This window comes from Xiphophorus couchianus, chromosome 15 (assembly GCF_001444195.1).
Source record: "Xiphophorus couchianus chromosome 15, X_couchianus-1.0, whole genome shotgun sequence".
Classification (NCBI taxonomy): Eukaryota; Metazoa; Chordata; class Actinopteri; order Cyprinodontiformes; family Poeciliidae; genus Xiphophorus; species Xiphophorus couchianus.
This window is the reverse complement of record NC_040242.1, coordinates 20,922,877-20,944,875: the sequence shown is the minus strand read 5'-3', so window position 1 is coordinate 20,944,875 and position 21,999 is coordinate 20,922,877. Positions and strand designations below refer to the sequence as shown.

Below are 21,999 nucleotides of genomic sequence, written 5' to 3'. Positions count from 1 at the left end.
AGGTACCATTCAAAACCTGGTCCGAGGAACACGTCCCCGTTGACCAAGTTTCTGCAGGAAATATTGATAAGCAGAACGATTCACAGGTCAGTGAAGAAGAGTCCATCGCTGGAGTGCAGGAGACAGTCGATATAGCAGAGAAGGAACAGCCACCAACGACCAGGCGCAACAAGAAGAAAAAGATACCATTTCATATCTGGTTGGAGAAACATGCCCCTGCTGATCTAAGGATTTCAGCTGAAAGTACAGCTGAAAGTACTGGAACAGAAGACGTTTCACCAGTTACCGAAACAGCATTGATCTCCGTACTGCAGGAGACAATTGATCTAGCAGAGAAGGAAGATTCCTTTAAGTCTTGTGCTGAAAATGTTAATGAGCAAGACACGTTTCTGCCTGAAGAAGAAGGTGATCAGGCAGATTCCTTAAAAAAGGAGATTTGCGCCGAGGAAACACCACTGGTCACTGATCAGGATTTTATCTCCAAAACACAGGAGACACTGGATCAGCAAAAGGAGGAACAGCCAACAAAGACCAGGCGCAACAAGAAGAAAAAGATACCAATTCAAATCTGGTTGGAGAAACATGCCCCTGCTGATCTAAGAATTCCAGCTGAAAGTACTGGACTGCAAGACACTTCAATTGTTACCAAAGAGGAATCGATCTCCGTACTGCAGGAGACACCAGAGAAGGAACAGTCCTTTAAGTCTTGCACTGAAAATGTTAATAAGCAGGACACTTCTCAGCCTGAAGAAAAAGGTGATCAGGCAGATTCCTTAAAAAAGGAGATTTGCGCCGAGGAAACACCACTGGTCACTGATCAGGATTTCATCTCCAAAACACAGGAGACACTGGATCAGCAAAAGGAGGAACAGCCGACAAAGACCAGGCGCAACAAGAAGAAAAAGATACCATTTCAAATCTGGTTGGAGAAACATGCCCCTGCTGATTTAAGGATTCCAGCTGAAACTACTGGATCACAAGACACTTCAATTGTTACCAAAGAGGAATCGATCTCCGTACTGCAGGAGACACCAGAGAAGGAACAGTCCTTTAAGTCTTGCACTGAAAATAAGCAGGACACTTCTCGGCCTGAAGAAGAAGGTGATCAGAAAGATTCCTTGAAAAAGGAGTCTTTCACAGAAGAACCTTCTAAAACACAGCTGGTCACCAAAAAGAAATCCATCTCCAAATCACAGAAGAATGATCAAAAAAGGGAGAAACAGACATCAAAGATGAAGCGCATCAAGAAGATGCCACTATTATGGAAATCTTTCCCAGATTCAGATGCTTGCATAGATCTAACGTTTTTGACAGAAAATAGTGACATCAATAACGGTCCTCTGCCAAAGAAACCAAGTTATCAGGCAGCTTTGCCAAGCAGCGGAAAGAAGACATTTTGGAAAGTGTTCCCTGAATCAGAACCTTGCATTGAACTAAATTTCTTTGCTGAACATATCGAAGGGCAAGCTGTTTCAGTTCCAGCAAAAGACGGTGAACAGGTAGCTTACTTGGAAAAGCAGTGTTATTCCAAGGACACTGTGATTTCCACAAGTCAAGCAAAGTGTACGTGTCAGGCCAAATCTAAGGAACCTGAATTGGGAAATATCGAACTACAGAAATACTTAATGAGACAGCTTGATGAGATGTTTGACATAAATCGTAAACTAAGTGCTAAACTCAAATACCAGAACGATCTGTTGAGGAAAGTACTGTCTGAGCAAAGACAAGACAGGAAGTCGACGGGGTGGGGCCACGGGTGGGTTGAGTGATTGGCGGGAATTGGAAAAAGAGCTACTGTTGTTAATTGGACATATTAGATCATATTAAAAAGAGGGACATCAGTACTCATGTTCATCCATTGTAAGATTTTTATTTCTAATTCTAAAGAGAAAATAAGAAATCCACATTTATTAATTAGAGGGAGATTTAGAAAAAAAAAATGTAAACAACGTGGACCAAAAAGAGGCTTTTAGAAGTTTAAACCTATACAAATTGGGGAAATTTTTGAAAGCCATTATTCTTTCTGGGCAAGATATATCTATATCGAAATTTCTCTCTCTCTCTATCTATATCTATTTATATATCTATATACAGTATATAGATATATATATAGACAGATAGATAGATATATAAATATCTATATATAGATACAGTATATCTATATATATAAATCTATCTATATGTGTAGGTATCTTTATATATAGATTCCTCTATGTATATCTACATATCAATCTATATATCTATCCGTCTCTCTCTATACGTATACAGTACAGACCAAAAGTTTGGACACACCTTCTCATTGAATTCAATGAGAAGGTGTGTCCAAACTTTTGGTCTGTACTGTATATAAATCTATATATTGATATCTATATATCAACATATATATATATATATATAAATATATATAGATGTATCTATATAGCTCTCTCTAGAGGTATCGCTCTCTCATCTGTATATAGATAGATATACAGATATCGCTCTATAAATAGACATATACTGTATGTTTAGATCTATCATTTATCTCTCTCTCTCTCTCTCTCTCTCTCTCTCTATATATATATATATATATATATATATATACAGTACAGACCAAAGGTTTGGACACAACTGTGTGTCCAAACTTTTGGTCTGTACTGTATATATATATATATATATATATATATAGAGAGAGAGAGAGAGAGAGAGAGATAAAAAGTGTGCCACCAGGAATCTTGGGCGCCATGACAAAAAATTAGATTGGGCCCCCTCACGCAGGTGCTGTTAAATTTTTTTTTGTCTATTTGACCCAAGAAAAGCGTCACAATTTTGAAGGCTTGCAACTGCCTTGCTTTCTTTGGTCCTATACTGATACTAGGACAATATTTACTGCTCATTAATTTACATACAACAGTTTACATACAGTATGCAAGTAGGTTGCTTACATTTTCTCTATTACTGAAATGTCTCTCCTCACAAGCAACAGTCATAGGCAACGTGCAAAATAAACATGAAGCAATCCAGACTTCTCAAAAAGTGCTATGTTGCATTTTATTCAAACTGCAGTATATAGCCATATAAAAAAGTAGGTTTTCTCCACTTTTGTTAAAGCTGTCACCATGTCGTGCCAGTTTGTCATGAGACAGACAATCTGTGAAAACAATCAATCTCCTCTACCTCTTCCCTGAACTATTATTGCTAGCTAAAGTAAAGCAACATTCCGGCCTAAACAACCAATCTGAAACAGTAGCGCTGTCATTCAACCTCATTCACTAAATATGCTAAATATGCTTATGGGGGGAGAAACACCTTATTGTTACAGGAAAACCGTTTATCTGCCATCATTGGTAGCTAAGCTAACCAGACAGAGCATCACAACAGGCTGCGCTAGCTACAGCATAGCACAGAGCAAGGGGAGGGAGGATGAGCAGCCACATGAGATTGTGATTGACAGCACTAAAACTCTCCTGCCACTGATTGGTTGTTTCTCGATAGTCCTGGAAGAAGGCAGAGGAAATACATTTTTCACAGATTATCTCTCATGCCATACTGTCACAACATAATGGCAGTTTTAACAAATATGTAAAAAATATTTTTTTATAAAAGTTACATACTGCAGCTTTAATTTTACTTAGGAGAGGGCAGGTCAGGAGGGACGTGAGTTAGAGCTGCTGCTGACTGACTCATCTGTTAAGTGTACTAAAAGGTACAGGGACAAGTTCAATTCAATATATGAATATGTTGGTAATTTATTTCCTTAATTCATCAAATGCTAGTGAAATGGAGGCAAACAGTGTAGTTAAGCTAACTATGCTGAATGGTTGATAATCTCACAGTCTACCCACCCCTCAGAGAAAAACTGGGTTACAAATTGACACACTTGTCTTTTTCTGTCTTATCTCTCAATTTTTTTGAAAACTTGATTTTCAAAACATTTTTTAGTAGCAAAATAACCGCCTCAGTCGTTCTTGTTTTCTACTGACTGCTGCTGAACACCGTCACCGTCAAGCGCGCTAAGCAGGAACAAACCATTTCATGCAGATCCAGGAGAGGGTCCAGTGCAAAATTGGATGTGTCTTTTTTGGTCTGGGAGTGGTAACACTTAATTTTTACTGATAAAAACCATTTTAGAAAACACAATATGATTAAGTTTGTAATAGACAGGGCCACAATTTTATTTTTATGTATAACACAGCATCATTGTTAAAATTGTATTTCTGTTTCAATATTTCAATAAATCCATCTACTTTTTTGTTTGAGATATATTCCTTTTATCAAGGTTAACCATTAAAATAACATTTCTCAAACAAATGCTGGAAAGGGACGCACCATATTGAGAGACTACAGTCGTCTATGCAGTTGTCCTCAGTTCTATTTTGGGTAATGGACAATTTCTGCATGGTTTTCCCTTCGCTCTCTGTCCATCTACTGATGAAGAAAGGCCACTAATGTTACAAAAAATGTAATCCCCACACGCCCCAAAAACTGGAAATATTTCTTCCTTTGCTTTAACAGTAGACCATTTCACAATTTGACTGGTCACTGTTTAAGAATATGTCAGCAAACACAACAAATTTGTGATTTGGTTCATCTAACAAGATTTTTAAATGTAGCATAACTTAAATTCTTAAAATTTAATATATTGGAATGAGTTCATGTTCACTTAAAAAATCTCTACTGCTTGCATATTGATATTGTTCAGTACAATCTCAAGTTAGCAAAATTGCCTCGTAATATTTTCCCAGAAGCAATAATTTTAATTGCTGACCTGAACCAGGTGTAAAAAAACCCGTAGATAAATGGATTAAGCATTGAATTGGATAATGTTAACCAGTTAAGTGTTTCAATCACTGGAATTGGTACTGAATTACTGGTAAAAGGCAGAAAAGTGATGCAAAGGAAGAAAGGAGACCAGCAACACAGAAAAACTCCCAGAACAATCGCCAGAGTTTTGGTGGCTTTTCTCTCCATCTTACTGGCTGTTGCTCTGGACTTTATGCTTTGGATGCTTCGTGCCTGTCTCTGTGCAACAAGGAAAATCTTCAGGTAGATGCAAAGCATTATGACCACTGGAAGGTAAAATGATAATATAGGTCCAATAGTGTTTGCCATCAGAACATCAATAAAACAGTTTTTCAAACATTGTTCATTTTTTAATTTAGGAATTATCACTCCGATGCCAATGAGCGCAGAAACACCCCAGCTCACTGTGATCATGATGGCAACAACATGACGGCTGATTTTAGATCTATATGTGAGAGGCTGACACACAGCATAGTACCTGTCAACTGAAATACAACACAGGTGCATAATAGAGCATGTACTAAACAATATATCAAAGTTGTCACGTACCTTACAAAATAAACTCTCATTATAGGTACATGAACTGAGAGAGAAGGCCATGCTGAGAGGAAATACTAAAATCCCAACCAGCAGGTCGGCCACAGCCAGAGACAGAATGAGAGTGTTGGTGGGTGTGTGAAGCTGTTTGAAGTAAATTATTGATATTACTACAAGGAGGTTTCCACATACAGTGACAGTAGATAATAGCATAAGAAATCCATATAACATTACACATATAACAGAAGGCGTGGTGGTTAGTTTGTAACCAAGGTCAATTATTTCATAGCATGGGTGTAAGTCAGTCACAATAACTGTACTGTTCACAGTCACATCTGGGTCCATGACCTAAAAAAAACAACAACAAAAGCATTTCTGAAACATAGACAACATAACACACAATACATCTGATAGCACATCAGAAATACATCAAATTCTTACTTATTTGAAACTTTCAGTCAACACTTACAGGCAGTCAGTTCACTAGCAGTATTTGCTTTGAGCCATGAGTCTTTGTGCAAAATCTTTTATAGGAACTCCTTGCCAACCTCATTTACACCATCATAATTACTGTCCAATGAGATTTTTGTAACTTTCTTCCATCAGACAGGAGTTATGACAAGTGAGTCTAAGAGTATGTGTGTCTGTAAATCCTACCTGTTACTCAACATTGCAAGAAAGTTTGTGTTAGCAACAATGGGGTAACTATTGTTAATTGTAAATGTGCAGACAGAACTTGGAGCACCGGTCAGTCAAACCTTTCTCACCAGAGAGCAAAAGAGGACAGGGGTTGATTCTTAGACCTTTGCCAAGCTAGATAAGATTGGTGGATAAGATTAACTCCACATCTCCCAGAAGTAAGGAAATCGGCACCAATAAATCAGTGCACCCCTAATCGCTGATCCGATTTTTAGCATGAAACAATCTTTCACATTATGGGGAAATTTTTCTGCCATAATCCAAGAGCACACATTTTCAGTCTGAAAGCAGGATTTCATGTCTTTTGTTCTCAAAACTTTTAATACTTTTGCTTGCATTTTTATTTTGAAAGCAGGACGTCATGTCTTTATTCTCAAAACTTGTAATGCTTGTACTCAAAACGTCTCCTCGCGCTCAGATATAGTCTCTGCTTGGATTCTCTGCTCTCTTACAAAACATTTTCTGCTTGCTTCTGGAACAAAAATGCACTGTCGCCTGGCAACCTCTCAGTCAATAAAAGTGTTGTACTGGGTGCGTTTGTTTCCTTCTAGCGGGTGTGCTTGTATGGCTACTATCGATTGTAGCAACCTGTTGTCACTGTTTTCATTTGTAATAATTGGGTCAAACGTCGGACCCATCTTGTGACGTAATGAGGCTAAGTCAAATTGTAAATAACTAAGGCTGGGTACACAGACGTGAAGGAAGTTGTGAGCGATTTCAGTGAAGGATTTAGCAATTGGAGGAAGACGCTAGATTGAGTGATGAAGAAGAGGGATCTGGTTCTACTGAATAACTGCAACGCTATTTTTGATCCATATAGTTCAACAATGATGCCTCCAACGTTTCTGGGGAGGAAGAAGGGGAAGAAGGGTCCAACAATGAAGGGTTGGAGCTGGATCTGTTCCATCCAAATCACCCAATGGTAATAAATATATCCATGTATGTATAATGACTATTTATCTTTAATTCTGGTTGAATTCAAATAATTCAGTTATTTATTTATACCCCCTGAGGGTGTAAGAGGTTAAAGTTAAAAAAAAATAGTTTGTGACCTTCCTCACTATGTTTACATTTGCCTTAATTTTAGAGGGACTTGACGTAAAAACAGTAAGACATTGGTGGTCCCTTTGTGTTTTCATTATTATGGCTAATCTTGTTTTTTAAAATATTCTTAAAACTTTTGTGTGTAAGTCCTTCTAAAAATAAGACAAACGTATCCATGGTGAGGAAGGGCGCAGGTATAAAACTGTAAAGCTGCGTTCAGGAGCGAAGCGAGGTGTTCTATGCTGGCCGCCAGTTGTAAATACTTACATTAGTCTAATTGTAAATAGCATATATATATATATATATATATATATATATATATATATAATAAGCAGGTCAAATGCTTTCTTTCTGCAGACTACAGTACTCTGGGTGCTGATGCTGCGCAATGTAGACTGACAATCCCTCTATACTGTACTAGATTACAACATAGAAATACCATACAGTTATCAGAAGTAGAAAAATCTAAATCAAGAAATTGGAGGAATGGGAAGGCTGGTTAATGAACGCCATCCTCAGGACATTCTTATGTTAGAACACACACAGAACTTTAAAGTTACTAGATTGTTTGGATTTAATCAGAATGTAAACTTAGTAATTATTGCATACTCCAACCTTTAGCAGATGTGTATATTTGGGTTAAACTGTAGATGAATACAGAAGTTGCTGTTGCTTTGGAGTTATCCAGCAGTTTGCTGACTGAAAAAGGAATGTAAAAACTCTAGAAAGTTTTTTGGTAGAAATGTGAACAGACTGAACAAAGGGAGTGACCAGTAAATTCCAAGAACAATATCTTAGCACTCTAATCAGTGGAGTGTTGTGGAAATCTTGGTAACTTTGCCACTTTTGTACATCTGGCTTTCAGAAAAAAATATTTTAAAAAATAGACTTTTATGATTAATCGGTGAAAAAATGGAACTGGGGAAAATCCAGGCATCTTGACACAGCATGGTTCAATCAGGTGCATCAATTCAACCTTATATGGGATCCAGGCAGAACATTGCATCTAAAAGCAAAGGCAAGACAAACAACTATTAAAATAAACAGAACTGTATTACGGTTACATCAATATCAAAAGGTGAAAAGTTGTAATTTAGTTTGCACTTTTTCTTTTTAATATGATTTTTTTAAATTAAGGTAACATCATATTTGCAAAAATTATATCATGTTACACTTTTAAAATAAACACAAACTAAAAACAATGCATGTTTGATGATGTCTCTGGATCAACAGTCTTCAATTAGAGGTGTGAATGTGTGTGGTCTGTTGACAGTCCCTTAGCTACCGTTGCTTCAGAATACTCATGCACACTGTAAACTAATCTTTTCCACAGGGGCTTGTGAAGCAAACAAGAGCTAAAGGAAAACAAAGTTATGGCCACTGAAGGATAGAAGTGGGGAAAGTGGACCCGTAGAGTTTAGGGTGATAATGATACAGAACTGACACCAGCCAACAAGGGACTTGTATGATGAAAGAACTGCATCCTGTTTATTTTCAAAGTAGTGAAGTTGGTGGTGACTAATGACTAATTTGTCGGTTTAGATTTTTTTCAAACCATGAAGTAATATAACAAAAACAGACTTAATTCTTCTTTGATGACTTTTTGGGTAGTATCTACAACAAACGTGCTCATGAATATTATTCAATCTTACTTACTCTATGCTCTAACTAGACTAAACTTTAACAATTCAATCAGATAGTATGGCAAGTTTTTACAAAGGGTGAAGCACAACCCAAGCTGTCTTCCAGTAATAGTGAAAGAACCATATGTGGATTACTGGATGAACAGCATGCCTTAAATTCCAAACAGGACCAAGACTGTGTGGATTCAGTTTCACTGTCAAACTCAATCTTATTCATTCACAACCACTAGTTTTCATCAAGCCACTATATATGAATATTGCTAAATGAAATCACCTTTGACATTAAGCTATAAATTTTCATGGGGACTCATGAACAATTTATCTCTTCAAAACCAACATTCTTGATAGAAGAAACGGAGGGCAAAACAATCTTAGAGGTGTCAAGTTCTTTTCTGTCGCAGATTTTACATCTCTGTGAATTTTTCCATTCTCTCAGGGTACTCCTTACGTCCTAACATTTAAAACACACATTTCACCTCTTGACGATTTTTCACTGCCAATTGTCATGAGTCTGTGCATTGCTGAATATCTCATGAGAAGAAGCTAATTTTAAAGTAGGATACTTGTTTGAATTTTACTCTCTGGTTTAGATTTGGCCTATTTTAATTAGTTTTTTAAAAGACCTGTTAAACAGATTGATTGTATAGTCTTGCAAAAAGATGACAAGCTGTTGCTTAAAGTGCACAGACCTTTACCATAAATTTAAACAAAGACTGCAAATTCTTCTGTCTTCCTTGTTAAACAGATGAGGGCAGTTGACCTGCTTATTTGGATTTTTAAAATGAATAAAAAGGCCTCACTTTCCTTCAGGTAAAAACGTGGCTTTTTAACATAGTATGTTTAAGCAATGTGTTGTACTTTATTTTCTGACAAATAAAACAATCAAAGTGTTCCACACCAGAGCCTATTGTAGTCCTGAAGCAACGCATCTGAAATTTTAATAATCTGTCAATCATTAAATCTTTTAGAGCTTAGTCCTTACTTCCATTGGACTGTGGAGAGGAGATGGGTCACCCCTGCCTGATTTAAGAGTTCTCATAGAAACTTCTGACATCCTTGCTTTGTGGTCTTGATGTTTTTGCCGTGGTCTTGCTCCTAGTGTGGCCTCTCTCTGTCAGTCTCATGTAGATGGCCTGGGGGTTAATGTTTCTTTGCTCTACCTTAGGCTTCTTTGTTGATCCTTTTCATCTGTTTAACTATTATGCACTTCCAGTTGTTAAACTCACACACCCACTTTCTGGTGCTTATATTTCTGTAATGTAAGACAACAAAAAAACCTTCCAATTGTTCTGTTGTTCAATCCCCTTCTATGACTCCGCTCCCCCACTTTTTTAGTCTATTTTTCCTGCCTGACTACTCTTATCCAGTCTTTCTAAAGAATTCTTTTTAAAAAATTGAGGTGCAGCGATATATTTATAGTTTTCTCCTCTTACCACAGCAATCACTTAATAATAATCGCAAAATAAACATTAAGCCTAAATCCATACTACTGCAACAGAATGAATGTTCTGCTCTTTGTGTGAAAAATATTTCAGTTAACGGTTTTTCCCTGTGCTGTGGAGCACATCACAAAATTAATAATATCTACATGTCCAAGTTTCATTGAGTTAACGGAATTATTCTACACCGGTAGCGCAGCTATGCATGACATGTAGAAGAATAGTCTTTATGCCCTCCAGCATTTTCCACATGCGCAAAATTTTCCTTATGCAAACAATGATATGCAGGGCGTCTATATTTGTAAATCTGATTATGATCAAGTCAGTGCCTCACCAGCTATGAACCTCACTGCACGTTATTACCCTAAGCTGGATGGGTCTTGTCTGTTTCCTCTTATTCCTTTTCAGTTCTCTGGTGTTTACCTGGTTGTGTGACTTTGCTCCTACCATACCTGCATGCCATTATCTTATGAAGAACAGCTTATAAGGCACTTGTACTCATAGTACCTGAAGCTCATCAAAGAGCTAAGTCTTTATGCTATTTTCATTTCCAATGTGTTTCATAGCTTAAGTCTCTTTGTGTTCCCGACACACCAACCAGAGTTTTAGCTTTGGCCTCTATTTGATGGAACCTGCAATGCTCTTCTAAATCGCCAATCTTCTTCTGTGAACATGTCCTCCTTGAGCCACTATCTCTGATGCCGTAACTATTCTCACCTGCCTATTAACAGACACCCTTGCTTGAAAAACCATTTACTTCAGGTCAACGCTTAACCTCTCTCCAGTAAATCCTCATAAGACCCTAATAGTAAAACATCTTTTAAAATTCTCAATTAACAACTTTTAATCTAATGCTTATTCTCCTGCTCTCAAAAGTTCTTTGGTTGAAAATCTTGAGCTTATAACTAGCTCTAGCTACACAACTTGCTAACTACCATGCAGGTAAAAAGCTAAATTTCATAATCTCACTATGTCTTTCATCCTGTGAAAGAAGTTTTATTGGCTGCTCTGATCATTGAATTGACCAAAAACATCTGCCACATTCAGCAGCATTTTTCTGTGCATAATGAACAGATTTAACTTTTATGCGAAAGGTGAATTTACATGGCTTCATAGAGCCAATAGTTGAATCAAATAAATAACCAGCAGCCATTATGAAAACATTTGAAACAAACATTTGATTTTTTGCTGACATAAAATCAATGTGGTCATCAGAATAAACTGGCTGCTGTCTAAATGGTTTGCCTCTTTAACTGAGCAAAGGATCAAATAACCGAAAGAACCTAAGCCATGTGTGAAAATATGACCTCTTGTCAATTGTAACCCAGGAATTGCTACCATCTAAAATCAGATACCTTGTATCAGTTCAGAGATCAGATTGTACTTTACACAACTCATAGAAATACTATAGGATTTAAGAAAGTTTGCAAGTTTCTGAAAGATTTATGAAATCTGTGAGCCTGCTTTGTGTGTGTTGATAAAAAGACAAAGATGATCAGCGTAGCATGAACACAGAAGCAGTCCTAAAGGAAAATAGGCATGTCCTCCAAGTACGCAGTGGTACTCTGAAAAGGCATGACGCAGACATTTGTTTTGACAGGACAATCCTCACAGTCAACGTGAATAGACAATTGCCTGAGTATTTGTTACAAACCTATCTTGCTCAACAAGCCTGACGAGTTTGTTTTGAGGAAGTTGAATCAAAGACTTTTACTTGACTGGGAGCATAAATCAGTGTGTGTCAAATGAAGAGCAGTCAAATGAAAGTACCGTCTTGACAAGAGCCTGTTAGGAAGACTCAGGACAAGAGTAGGTGAGTTAATTAAAAGGTGTTTGTATAATGACCAATGTGATCCAAGTGATACTTGTCACACTTTTAAGTTCTAAGCATCCTGTTTACAGAATGCTTTTCTTGACCATCCAGTTAAACTTTGTAATTAATACATCTATGTATACCACATGATTTCATGAGACCACTTGGTGTTTAGTTTCTTTTTCAAGATTGAGAAAGAAATGTATTTAGGCACAGATTTAATTACATTGTAAACTGACTTTTTGAAACTCCCTGCGACGGTGACCAAATATCTTAGCTTGGTTTAAATTTTGGGAAGCCGCAATAATGCAAAAAAAAAAAAACAAAAACAAAAAAAAACAATCAAAAATCTGAAGGAATCTTTAAAACCTAATAATGCGTTTTAATTGTGAAATGCTAAAACTTTTTCAAACGTCCTATCCTTCAAATATTTTTACTAAGAGACAACTCTCGCTCATGCCTTCTTCTGAGTTTTAAGTAAACAAACAAACTACTCCCTATAGTTAGTTCTATGGGTGAGAAAGCAAGGAGAAAAGCTTTTCAAAAATTTTCTCCAGCTCAAATCAAAACGTCTTCAACCTTCACTGGAGCTACAATACCTAAAATGGAATCACTGTTTTAGCTTGTGGATTTAAAAAAAATGACAGTAATGACACAAATCTGTTTTGATGTACAGCTGGATGGTGCTTTATAAAATATCCTTAGTGTTGTGAGTTATTAAAATTCAAAGTGAATTTCTGCTGCACTGTTGCTTCGACCAAATCTTTTTAGCTAAGTTTGTAAGTCACTGTTAGGCTCGTGAATGGCGCACACAATTTTGAGAAACATGTCTTGAATGGTGTTGCATTTTATAAGGTGAACAGACCGCAGTTTATCCTAGTGACATTTAATGCTATGTTGGGGGAGAACAAAGACTTACATTGTTTTTTAGGGATAGACTTGGAATATTCCATACAGAATGAGGTGTACAACACTGCTATAGGGTGATACAGGTATTTAGAAGACTAATGGAAACCTTTGTGTATCCAAGATGAAGGTTATCCACATTTTGGAAATTACATCAATTTTTTAAAATTATTTTTTCCATCATACCATACGGGCTTTCTGTGAGTTTTAAATGAAAATCAATTCAGTTTATTTATATAGCACGAGTTCATAACAAATCAGACATGCATTCCAGTTGATTCTAATTATCAAACAGTACAGCAAGCCTAGTTTAATATTCAAAGTAGTTTGATTGTTTCTATGTAAGGAAACCCAGCAGACTGCATTGAGTCATTGACTTGGAGCATTCACTCCTCCTGGACGGGCATGTAGTAACAGAAAAGCAGATAAACAAAAAGACACATATGAGCTGATGTAATGATGACATTATTTTCAATGTTCATGAAAGTAAAAAGTTAACAGCATGGTGCCATGGGTAATCTTTTAAAAAAATTCAAATGACTGGGTTACTGTGTCCAAACTCTGTGGTTTGTAATGCTAGTGCATTTCAACTATCCTGACATGGTCAAATGCAAAAAGCATCATTGCCTTTCCCATCAGGATGATGATGACTGTATGAATACCTGGATCCCGTGACAAAGGGACTTGCATGCAGATGTGGACTTTTTAGAACCATGGTCTTAATCTTGATCAGCTGATGTACAGTCTGATTGAGAGCATGTGTGTGTTTTTTATTAATTTGCCTTCTCCATTTTTCCTCTTGCGCTTTGAAGTTTGCAAAGTAGGATTGCAATGCAAAAAATGTGAATATTTTTAATTTCTTCATCAGCCATAAGATTTAGTTTGAGTTCAAGTGTTTTTATTCTATCGTTGAATAGTGAGACTGGTTTTGAACAAGTCATGAGTTGGAACAAAATATGTCACTCTTAGTGCACGGTTTGGCATTCACAGCAGTTAATAGCAGTGTGCATAGCAGCTGGCATGAGAGTCTTTTTCTCTAAGTCGGAAGGCATAGGTCTTAACAGAAAAAACATTCTTAAGTGGAGAAGTTTAAATATTGTATCTTATTCACAATTAATTGTAAGGTGAAGTAGGAAATGGACTGAAGAGATTTAGCCCTTGTCTGCAGCAATGCAGGTGCTGCTGGAGTACATCATGAAGTCGAAACTAAGATAAAAAGGCTCTGGATTTACCTGAACCCACATCTGTGAGATCATGAGATATGTATCATGACTGAAATGCCGGCAGTAAGTCGGGTTCATTTCCAGTGAGAGTTGGACTCCGCCAGGGCTGCCCTTTGTCACCGATTCTGTTCATTACTTTCATGGACAGAATTTCTAGGCACAGTCAAGGTGTTAAGGGGATCCGTTTTGGTGGCCTTGGGATCACATCTCTGCTTTTTGTGGATGATGTGGTCCTGTTGGCTTCATCAGGTCCTGAAATGTGCCTCCAAATGAGGCACTGATCCTCAAGTATCTTTGGATCTTGTTCAAGAATGAAGGAAGAAGGGAGCAGGAGATTGACAGGGGGATTGGCGTAGCTTCTGCAGTGAAGCGAACGCTGTACCGGTCTGTCGTGGTGAAGAGAGAGCTGAGTCAAAAAGCGAAGCTCTCGATGTACCGGTCGATCTACGTTCCTACCCTCATCTATGGTGATGAGCTTTGGGTCATGACCGAAAGAACGAGATCACAGATACAAGCGGCTGTAATGGGTTTTCTCCGTAGGGTGTCTGGGCTCTCCCTTAGAGATAGGGTGAGAAGCTCAGTCATCCTGGAGGGACTCAGAGTAGAGCTGCTGACATGAAATAGGGCCATTTTAATGGATAAAATCAGTGTAGTTAATAACAATGACTCCATTAAGATTGAAGGTCTGAAACTGAGCATTTTTATGTAAAGTAACAATTGTGTCCGAGGAGTTAGCAGATAGAACAGGGTAGCTAAGCCCTGGACAAGTGTCACTGTTCTACAGTGTGATATTGCAGCAACTAGTTGTCTTATTTAGTCGGTCCTCAAAGACTGTAGCTTCGCTAACTAAGCAGAAAACATCATAATTGGTGGATTCCACATCAGAATGTTTTTATTAATTAAATAATGGAATATATATCTACATTACACTGTTGTACAGCTATATAAAAAAGTACAGATGAGACTCAAAACTGGGTGTAGCTACTCAGAACCATTTTGGAATTCTTTGGGGCCTGTTTGTTCCAGAACAAAACAAGCATGAGCATTCTGGAGCAGAGCCATACTTTCGGTATTATCATAAAAAGATAGGCGGTTATACTTCATTAGTTGTAAGGAATTAAAGTATGTGCAGGTTACGCACTATGTTACATACAAAACAGCCTATTGGAGTGAAACGTCAAACATTTGTATCTGTGGTTTTCTTTACTAACATGGGAAAACATCCAAACAGTTAAGACATTGTTAGTTTTGTTCACATACATTATCCTTTGGTTGACTTACATTTACTCATCTAACAGGGCAGATAAGAAAACTAGGAAAAACTAAAGCAAAACATGCTGACAGTTGCACCATCCCGCATAGGTCAACTTTGTTCATGTTGCTACATGAACATAGTTGAACATCCTTACATAAATGTGCAGTATGTGCATAAATCTGCACACACTGGGTTCCATTACAAACACCAAAGCATTTTGTATCCTAATGTTGTCATGTCATTTATACTATAACTGGTCCTCTCGTCTTCAATTCTGCATCAGCTGGAAGAGTTCTTAAAGCTTTTTATTCCCTGCTAAGATTTTAGTACTTTTATCAAATCATGGCCTCCATAACAGTTTTGGAAAAATAACTTTTAATCATGGTTGGAATTAACTCCAAAGGCATTTAGTCCTTTATTTGCTTGTTTTAGTATTAATTATAACCAATTCAAATATTTCTTGTTACGTAAACAGCTGTGTTTATTTAATGTAAACTGACAATTATTGCTGTCATTAGGCATTAATGCCTTTGTAATTTTCTTATATTAGCTGCAGCGTTGCATGCATGTTTGCAGGGGTTTTGTAAAGTTTTCCTTACAAATATTTGAAGATAAATAGATGTTTATGCTCAATCATTTGGCCAAGTTAGCGCAAAGTTTACTTACCTGGTCAATTTAAAAGATATGGCATAGGTTTTGTATTAATCCTTACACTTTGAAATCATGCTTGAAATTATGCATTGCATCTTGTACTTTTTGAATCTTATAAAGTGCAAAATGTTAAATACATTGTTCATCGATTTGCAAAAATGGATATGACAGCAAAAAACTGTTTATATCATGAGGAGACGATAAATTACAACCATGCCTGTTTTTAGGGTCTTGTTCTGTGAATGGTTTAAGACTCAGGTTAAACTCATAGAAGCAACCTTGAGCTCAAAGATCTCAAAAGATGTCAAAACTCTTTGTAGGGGTAAAACAGCCCTCGTTGTTCACTTTTGTGTCAGAAGAAGTAAGAGAAGCAGAAATTATAAAAAACAAGGTAAATTCTCAACAAGAAGTCAAAGCAGCCTTTTCCTCCCTCACTGTTCTTAAGCAATAAATTAAACTCCAATAAACTGGAGAGCAACAGATCTCTCAACAATGAATCTCTTAAAAATGTTATGTATTTTCTTTCTTCTTTTGCTCATAATCTAATGCATTTTTCTGTCTGATGGGTGTTTGACTCCATGATTGAATTGTTTTTGTAAATAAGCGCAAAAATGAGTTGCACTGAGAAAGTCCTAGAGGACCATAATGGGCTGGTACAGAGGGTCTTTGCATCAAGTGAAAAGCAACGTGGATGTAGTGTTATGGTGTTAACTGTAAGGGTTTTGTCTTTCTACACCTAAAGAAATCTGTGAAGTTTGTTTTTCATTCTGATTCTGAGCAGCCATCACTTGGTGACAGTGATAAGTGTCAGGGCCATGTTTCCCGTTTAAGATAATGTCTGCTGACGTTAGAGAATTCTGTTGACCAGAATCTAATCTTCACTTAAAACAATGAATGAGGCAGACAGTAAAGATTCTCGGGGAAGAAAATAGTTTGTAGTACAGTTTTGCTTTAGCCAAACAAAGGCATAAACAAAGCAAAAAATGTGGTTTCACTTTCTCTTCTGCTGCACAAACATTATCTTCTGCCAAGACAAGTTTTTCTTTTGTTTGTTTAAGTTTGATCTTCTAACAAACTACTGGAAATATAAACCAAAATGTAATAACCCATCACCATTCCTAAATTATTCTGTCAACCCTTTTTAAATAAACTCTGATGGTTGAACCCAAATAGGTATGACTGGTTGGTCTCTTCTGAAATGGGTGTAGCATTGAAATGGGTGTAGCATTTATGTGTATTTCTGGGAAGGGAACATTTAAAAGCTTAGCTTACACAATTAAGTACATGGCATGGCATCATACAGGTCCAACAACTACAAGTATTTACACCATTAAACCAGTAACATTGTATATACGTAATTGCTGGTCTTGTAGATTTTCTTTAGGAACACTTCAAAGCTTGGAAGGTATTTATCTTTATTCTCTCTTTAGTGAGGATGGCTTTACTAAAGGCCCTGCGGTTTGGTGTTTTGATGTTGGTTATATGCTTCACTCTCGACCAGCCAGGATTCAGACAGTCTGTGTCTGTCTTCTTTCAGGTGAGCCTGACATGTTACCAAACTTATTGTAGAGTCACGCCATGTGAGATTGTCCTTTCACAGTGTAAAACACCTAAATAGTTACTTTTATTGCTCAAAATTGCAAAGATAAGCAGATGTGCCGATGCTTTACAGGATCTGAGGGATGCCACGTCATCCATCCTTCATGCCAGAGAGAAAAGAGGTGAGTCACTGTAGAAAACAATGGCTCCTTTCTGGATACAGTAAATGTCTCATTAATGCCACTGTTGGGACAGTCATTAAAGGAAGTTTTTGTTACAGCCTCTTCTGCTCTCTCAAACTTTACTGAACACGACCTGCAATTTGTCATAACCTTCTCTGACCTCGAGAGTCTTCAAAGGATTCTTGGCAACATCAGCTTCCCCATTGCGATCAACAACACTGTGGAAATCAACAGCATTGAGACCACAACAGGTATAACACGGCTTAGTGTTGTTCTCATCTTTTGACAAACATTATTACTTTACATTTCCTCCTATTCTGGGAACAAAATTAAGCCTTTGTATTGTGCTGATGTTTTTTTTTCTTCCCACAGTGTGTTCACCAAACATAACTGGGTACCAGTGCATATGTGAGGAGAACTTTGCCTGGTCTTACAACAACTGTATTACGTACGGGGTCTGTGACGCCATTATTGGTGACACGTGTGGCTGCATTAATGACCTGCCAGCTGGTGATCAGTTCTGCCAGTCAAACAGCAGTCAAACAGGTAGGCCTGAAAAAACAGCATTCATCAGTTAGTAGAGCAATAGTTTTGTTCAAGCTTTATATTGAACTAAAAACCTGTAAAAAATTTAAATATATGCCACTAACAAGAAGTCAAATCACAATACAGCAACATATTACTGCAAAAATAATAAGAACTAATGCAGTTGTGAATTTTATTATAAACACTTACCGAGCACAGTTAGGCCGTATGGAGAGCATAAAGAAAGACTGTGTGTATTTTTGGTTAAAATAGTGTCGATATATTTACTTCCTTAACCATTCAAGTCTAAGAGATAAGGCGAAGAGAGAACAGGTATTTATGTAGGTATGTTGCAGGCAGATGCAAGATAGAAACCACCATACTGATAATACTGATAATACAGTCACTACTGATAGACTCAGTATGTACTGTAAACCTGGGGATGGGGGTGTAAGGAGATGTGAGAAACAGATGGTGAGAAGGGAACAAAGAGCAGAGGTGACCAAGGACATCTGGTGGCTATGAAAGTACAAGGTCAAATACATGAATGAATTTCAGAAATGCATAGGCTGTTTTCATAAATCATATTTATCAGAACGAATATTGCATTGTTATATCAAAGGTGGTAATCTATTTTTGTATAGTTAAAGGGTTGTTTTTCCCTCTATTTGTCCTGTTTTTATATAATTTTTTGTTTATATTGTTGGTTTAATTTTTTTTTCTTTTTTCTTGAAAATGTTATGTCATTCCTGTGTTGTGGACTCATAATTTTACAAACTTATGGAGGGCAGCTTATCAAAGGTTAAGGTTATTTGAAGGTGTGAACCACAACCAACAACAGAACTTTTTTACTGGAACAAATGTGCAAAATAAAGATATTTTGAAAATATTTTTAATTTATCCCTCATTTGCTGTGGTGGGCCCCATGAACTAAAAGGTTAGTTGTGCTAATCCTAAACCACTAAAACACTAATCATAAAATTTAATTCTACTAATGCTAAAGCAAATACCACACTAACATGGTATGTAGTGGACGCTAATGCAAAAGCCTTAGTCTAATTCAAAAAATGTGCATAAAGACTACAACTCTCAAACACCAATTTAGTTTTGATATAATAATTTACATGTTCTAAAATGCCCTCAGATAATGTATCTGTGTTTATATCCTGTTCTCCACTGTCTGTGTTTTATTTGGTAAAGTTGTTGGAGGGGTGGGGGGGAGAATGGAAGAATAACAAATCTCACTGCTGCATAAACAGTCTTCACCCACTTCAAAATAAGAGCATAAATATAAACGTCTAACGACTTGAAGAATTCTTAAGTCGATAACCGAAACATCAATATGAATCTCAAACTTTGACTGAAAGATTTAGCATCTTTTTTTTGCCACATGTTTTTACCCCTTCTGGAAAATTTTAACCAGTGGCATTTCCAAAATGTTGACAATGTTATGCCAATTCCCAAAACGATAAAACATTGTCAACTTTTTGAAAACTCATGAAGATGCAGTTACTACAAGGAGTAGGTATTAAACTAATATCCTTTACTCAACCTTGGCGTTTAATTTGTGACTAGCACACATTTGGAGATAATCGTCCTTTTAATTGTGGCTTTTCTTTTATTTAAACGAGAACCCAGATGTGCTTAACTTACCATTCTGTTTCAATTTACCTGACAAAAACATTTAAACAAGGAAGTGCATTCCATTATGCCTGCAAGAACGAAGAAAGTACAATGACCAGTTTTCTCAAAACCCTCATAGCTGTTTGGAAGAGTTCCCATTTCTGCATTTACCACCATGTCTGCTAATTAAAAAAAACATCATGCATCTGCTACATCAGGGAAATTTGCTTGGTGTGCTATGACAGCATTGAGCTGATGGACTCCCACCCGAACTCATTTTGTGTTTCATTTCCACAGTGACAACGACTGCAACACCATCTTCTACACAAGCTATTGGTATGACATGGTTTATTTTTTCTTGTGTTTGTAGTCAAATTAGTTTGGCAGAGAAAAGAACAAATAATCTCTAACATTGTGCTCATACAAATCTTAGTCTTGTTTCTAAATGTAACGTGGCCTCTTAAGGCTGCAGTATGCAACTTTTATAACAATGTTTTCTTTACATATTTGTTAAAACTGTCACTATGACCTGACAGTATAATAAGAGATGATGTGTGAAATAATCAAGTTCCTCCCAGTGGCCCTACTGCCATCTGAAGAAATACACCACTTGGTCAGAAACAGCCAATCAGAGCCAGGAAAAAGGTTGCAGTCATTCTCATGTACGCGCTGCTTGCATCCTCCCTCTTACTATTTGCTAGATACCACAACAGAGCCTAATGTGAATGCTAAGGCTAGTTAGCATGACCACTGATGATGGCAGATAAACAGTTTTTCTGTAATGGTAGGTTGTTCTCCACAATTAGCACAGCTGCACTAAACCAGCAATCTTGGCAGTCTTATAAGCGCCGTGTGCAGGAGGCAAAGTGTGACTGACAATTTGAAGCCTTTCCTACTGGCTCTGATTGGTTGTTTCTGCAAATAGCACTAGAACAACAGGAAGGCCTAGTTTTTTTTCCATGTAAAAGTTTTAACTAATATGTAAGAAAAAAAAAAACCTAATGCAGCTTCAAAGTGCATGCAGTTTGACTTAACTCAAGTGATTTTGTCCATTTGAAAGCAATTTTGCATCATCATAAAAACCACACAATCATCTTAATGCATCTTCTCTTACCCCGCCCCCCATCGATGCCAACAGATCTAGTGGACATCGATGTGGACATCGTCTTGTTCATCCCAACCTCTCGTGTTTCATCAAGTATATTCAGCTACATCAGAAGTTATCTGCAAAGTATTACCTTCCCAATACCCATCTCTCAGTCTCTGGGAGTGAAAGAGCTCCACTTCACCACAGGTATGTAAGAGAGTCTGCAGGTTAAGTGGTTTACCTCCTGAGTCAGATTTAATACAAATAAGATAAGAGTAGATTAAAATGAAAATATATATATATGTCTTTTTTTTAAACAGCCTGCGATCCAAACTCTGCTAATGGGCTCCAGTGTCTATGTGAGATCGGCTTTGCTTGGCCATGTGACACGTGTAACAGCAGCAATTCGTGTAATGACCCCAGCAATCCGTTCTGTACGTGTTTAAATGGACTTCCTTCCAACAACGACTACTGCCAGCTAATCACAAGTAAGGAAACTCATTTTTGTACTTTATTTTATATGTTTTTTTGTATTTATCAAGTAGGGGTCTGTACAGTGTCAGAAATATAAATCATATTTTATACTTGCATCTTTAAGAACTTGCAAATTCAGTTCTGGCTTTTTGGACTGAAATAAAAAAACGGTCTTCTTCGTTGATCCACAGATTCTTCTGTGTGCCCAACTCCTAGTCCTACTCCAGGTATGTAAAACATTTCAGCTGTAATTTACACATTTATGATCTGCTCCAGAAATTAAAAAATGAAAAATCCACCTGAATTATATCTCGACAAACTTAGGAGAAAGCAGGGGGGCTTTGATTCAAACATGCTGTGTTGTATATAATGCAACATCACCAGGTTGATTATATATTTGAACTCATTGTTTATGGTTGGCCATCATGCTGGCCAGACGAGAATGCAATTTATTTCCATTTACCAACAAATCTTTTGTACACAGATAAAGTAATTTATTTACCATAATAAATACCTGACCATCTAAACATGAAAGTTCAGCACTACAGTCTTTTAGTGTCCCCTTGCAGCAAAATAGACG

The 21,999-nt window shown here is 37.1% G+C and overlaps 2 protein-coding genes across 9 annotated transcripts in view; one reads left to right on the top strand and one right to left on the bottom strand.

Moving 5' to 3' along the window:
* Positions 1-4,674: 4,674 nt before the first annotated feature.
* Positions 4,675-5,661, bottom strand: LOC114158638 (trace amine-associated receptor 1-like). Its single transcript, XM_028040331.1, has one exon. The coding sequence runs from the start codon at positions 5,659-5,661 to the stop codon at positions 4,675-4,677; it is 987 nt and encodes a 328-aa protein (XP_027896132.1).
* Positions 5,662-11,826: 6,165 nt separating this feature from the next.
* Positions 11,827-21,999, top strand: part of LOC114158635 (adhesion G protein-coupled receptor F5-like) — a 29,902-nt gene continuing 19,729 nt past the window's right edge. For 2 of the 8 annotated variants that reach the window (XM_028040327.1, XM_028040323.1), the window contains exons 1-9: positions 11,883-11,950; positions 17,420-17,526; positions 17,662-17,711; positions 17,807-17,961; positions 18,083-18,256; positions 20,156-20,194; positions 20,997-21,152; positions 21,266-21,433; positions 21,611-21,646. In XM_028040327.1, the coding sequence (XP_027896128.1) occupies position 11,950; positions 17,420-17,526; positions 17,662-17,711; positions 17,807-17,961; positions 18,083-18,256; positions 20,156-20,194; positions 20,997-21,152; positions 21,266-21,433; positions 21,611-21,646 (886 nt within the window). In that variant the 5' untranslated portion in view covers positions 11,883-11,949. Of the gene's footprint in view, positions 11,955-17,419; positions 17,527-17,661; positions 17,712-17,806; positions 17,962-18,082; positions 18,257-20,155; positions 20,195-20,996; positions 21,153-21,265; positions 21,434-21,610; positions 21,647-21,999 lie in introns of all 8 variants that reach the window. The other 6 variants (XM_028040325.1, XM_028040326.1, XM_028040320.1 and 3 more) reach the window with 5 other exon arrangements.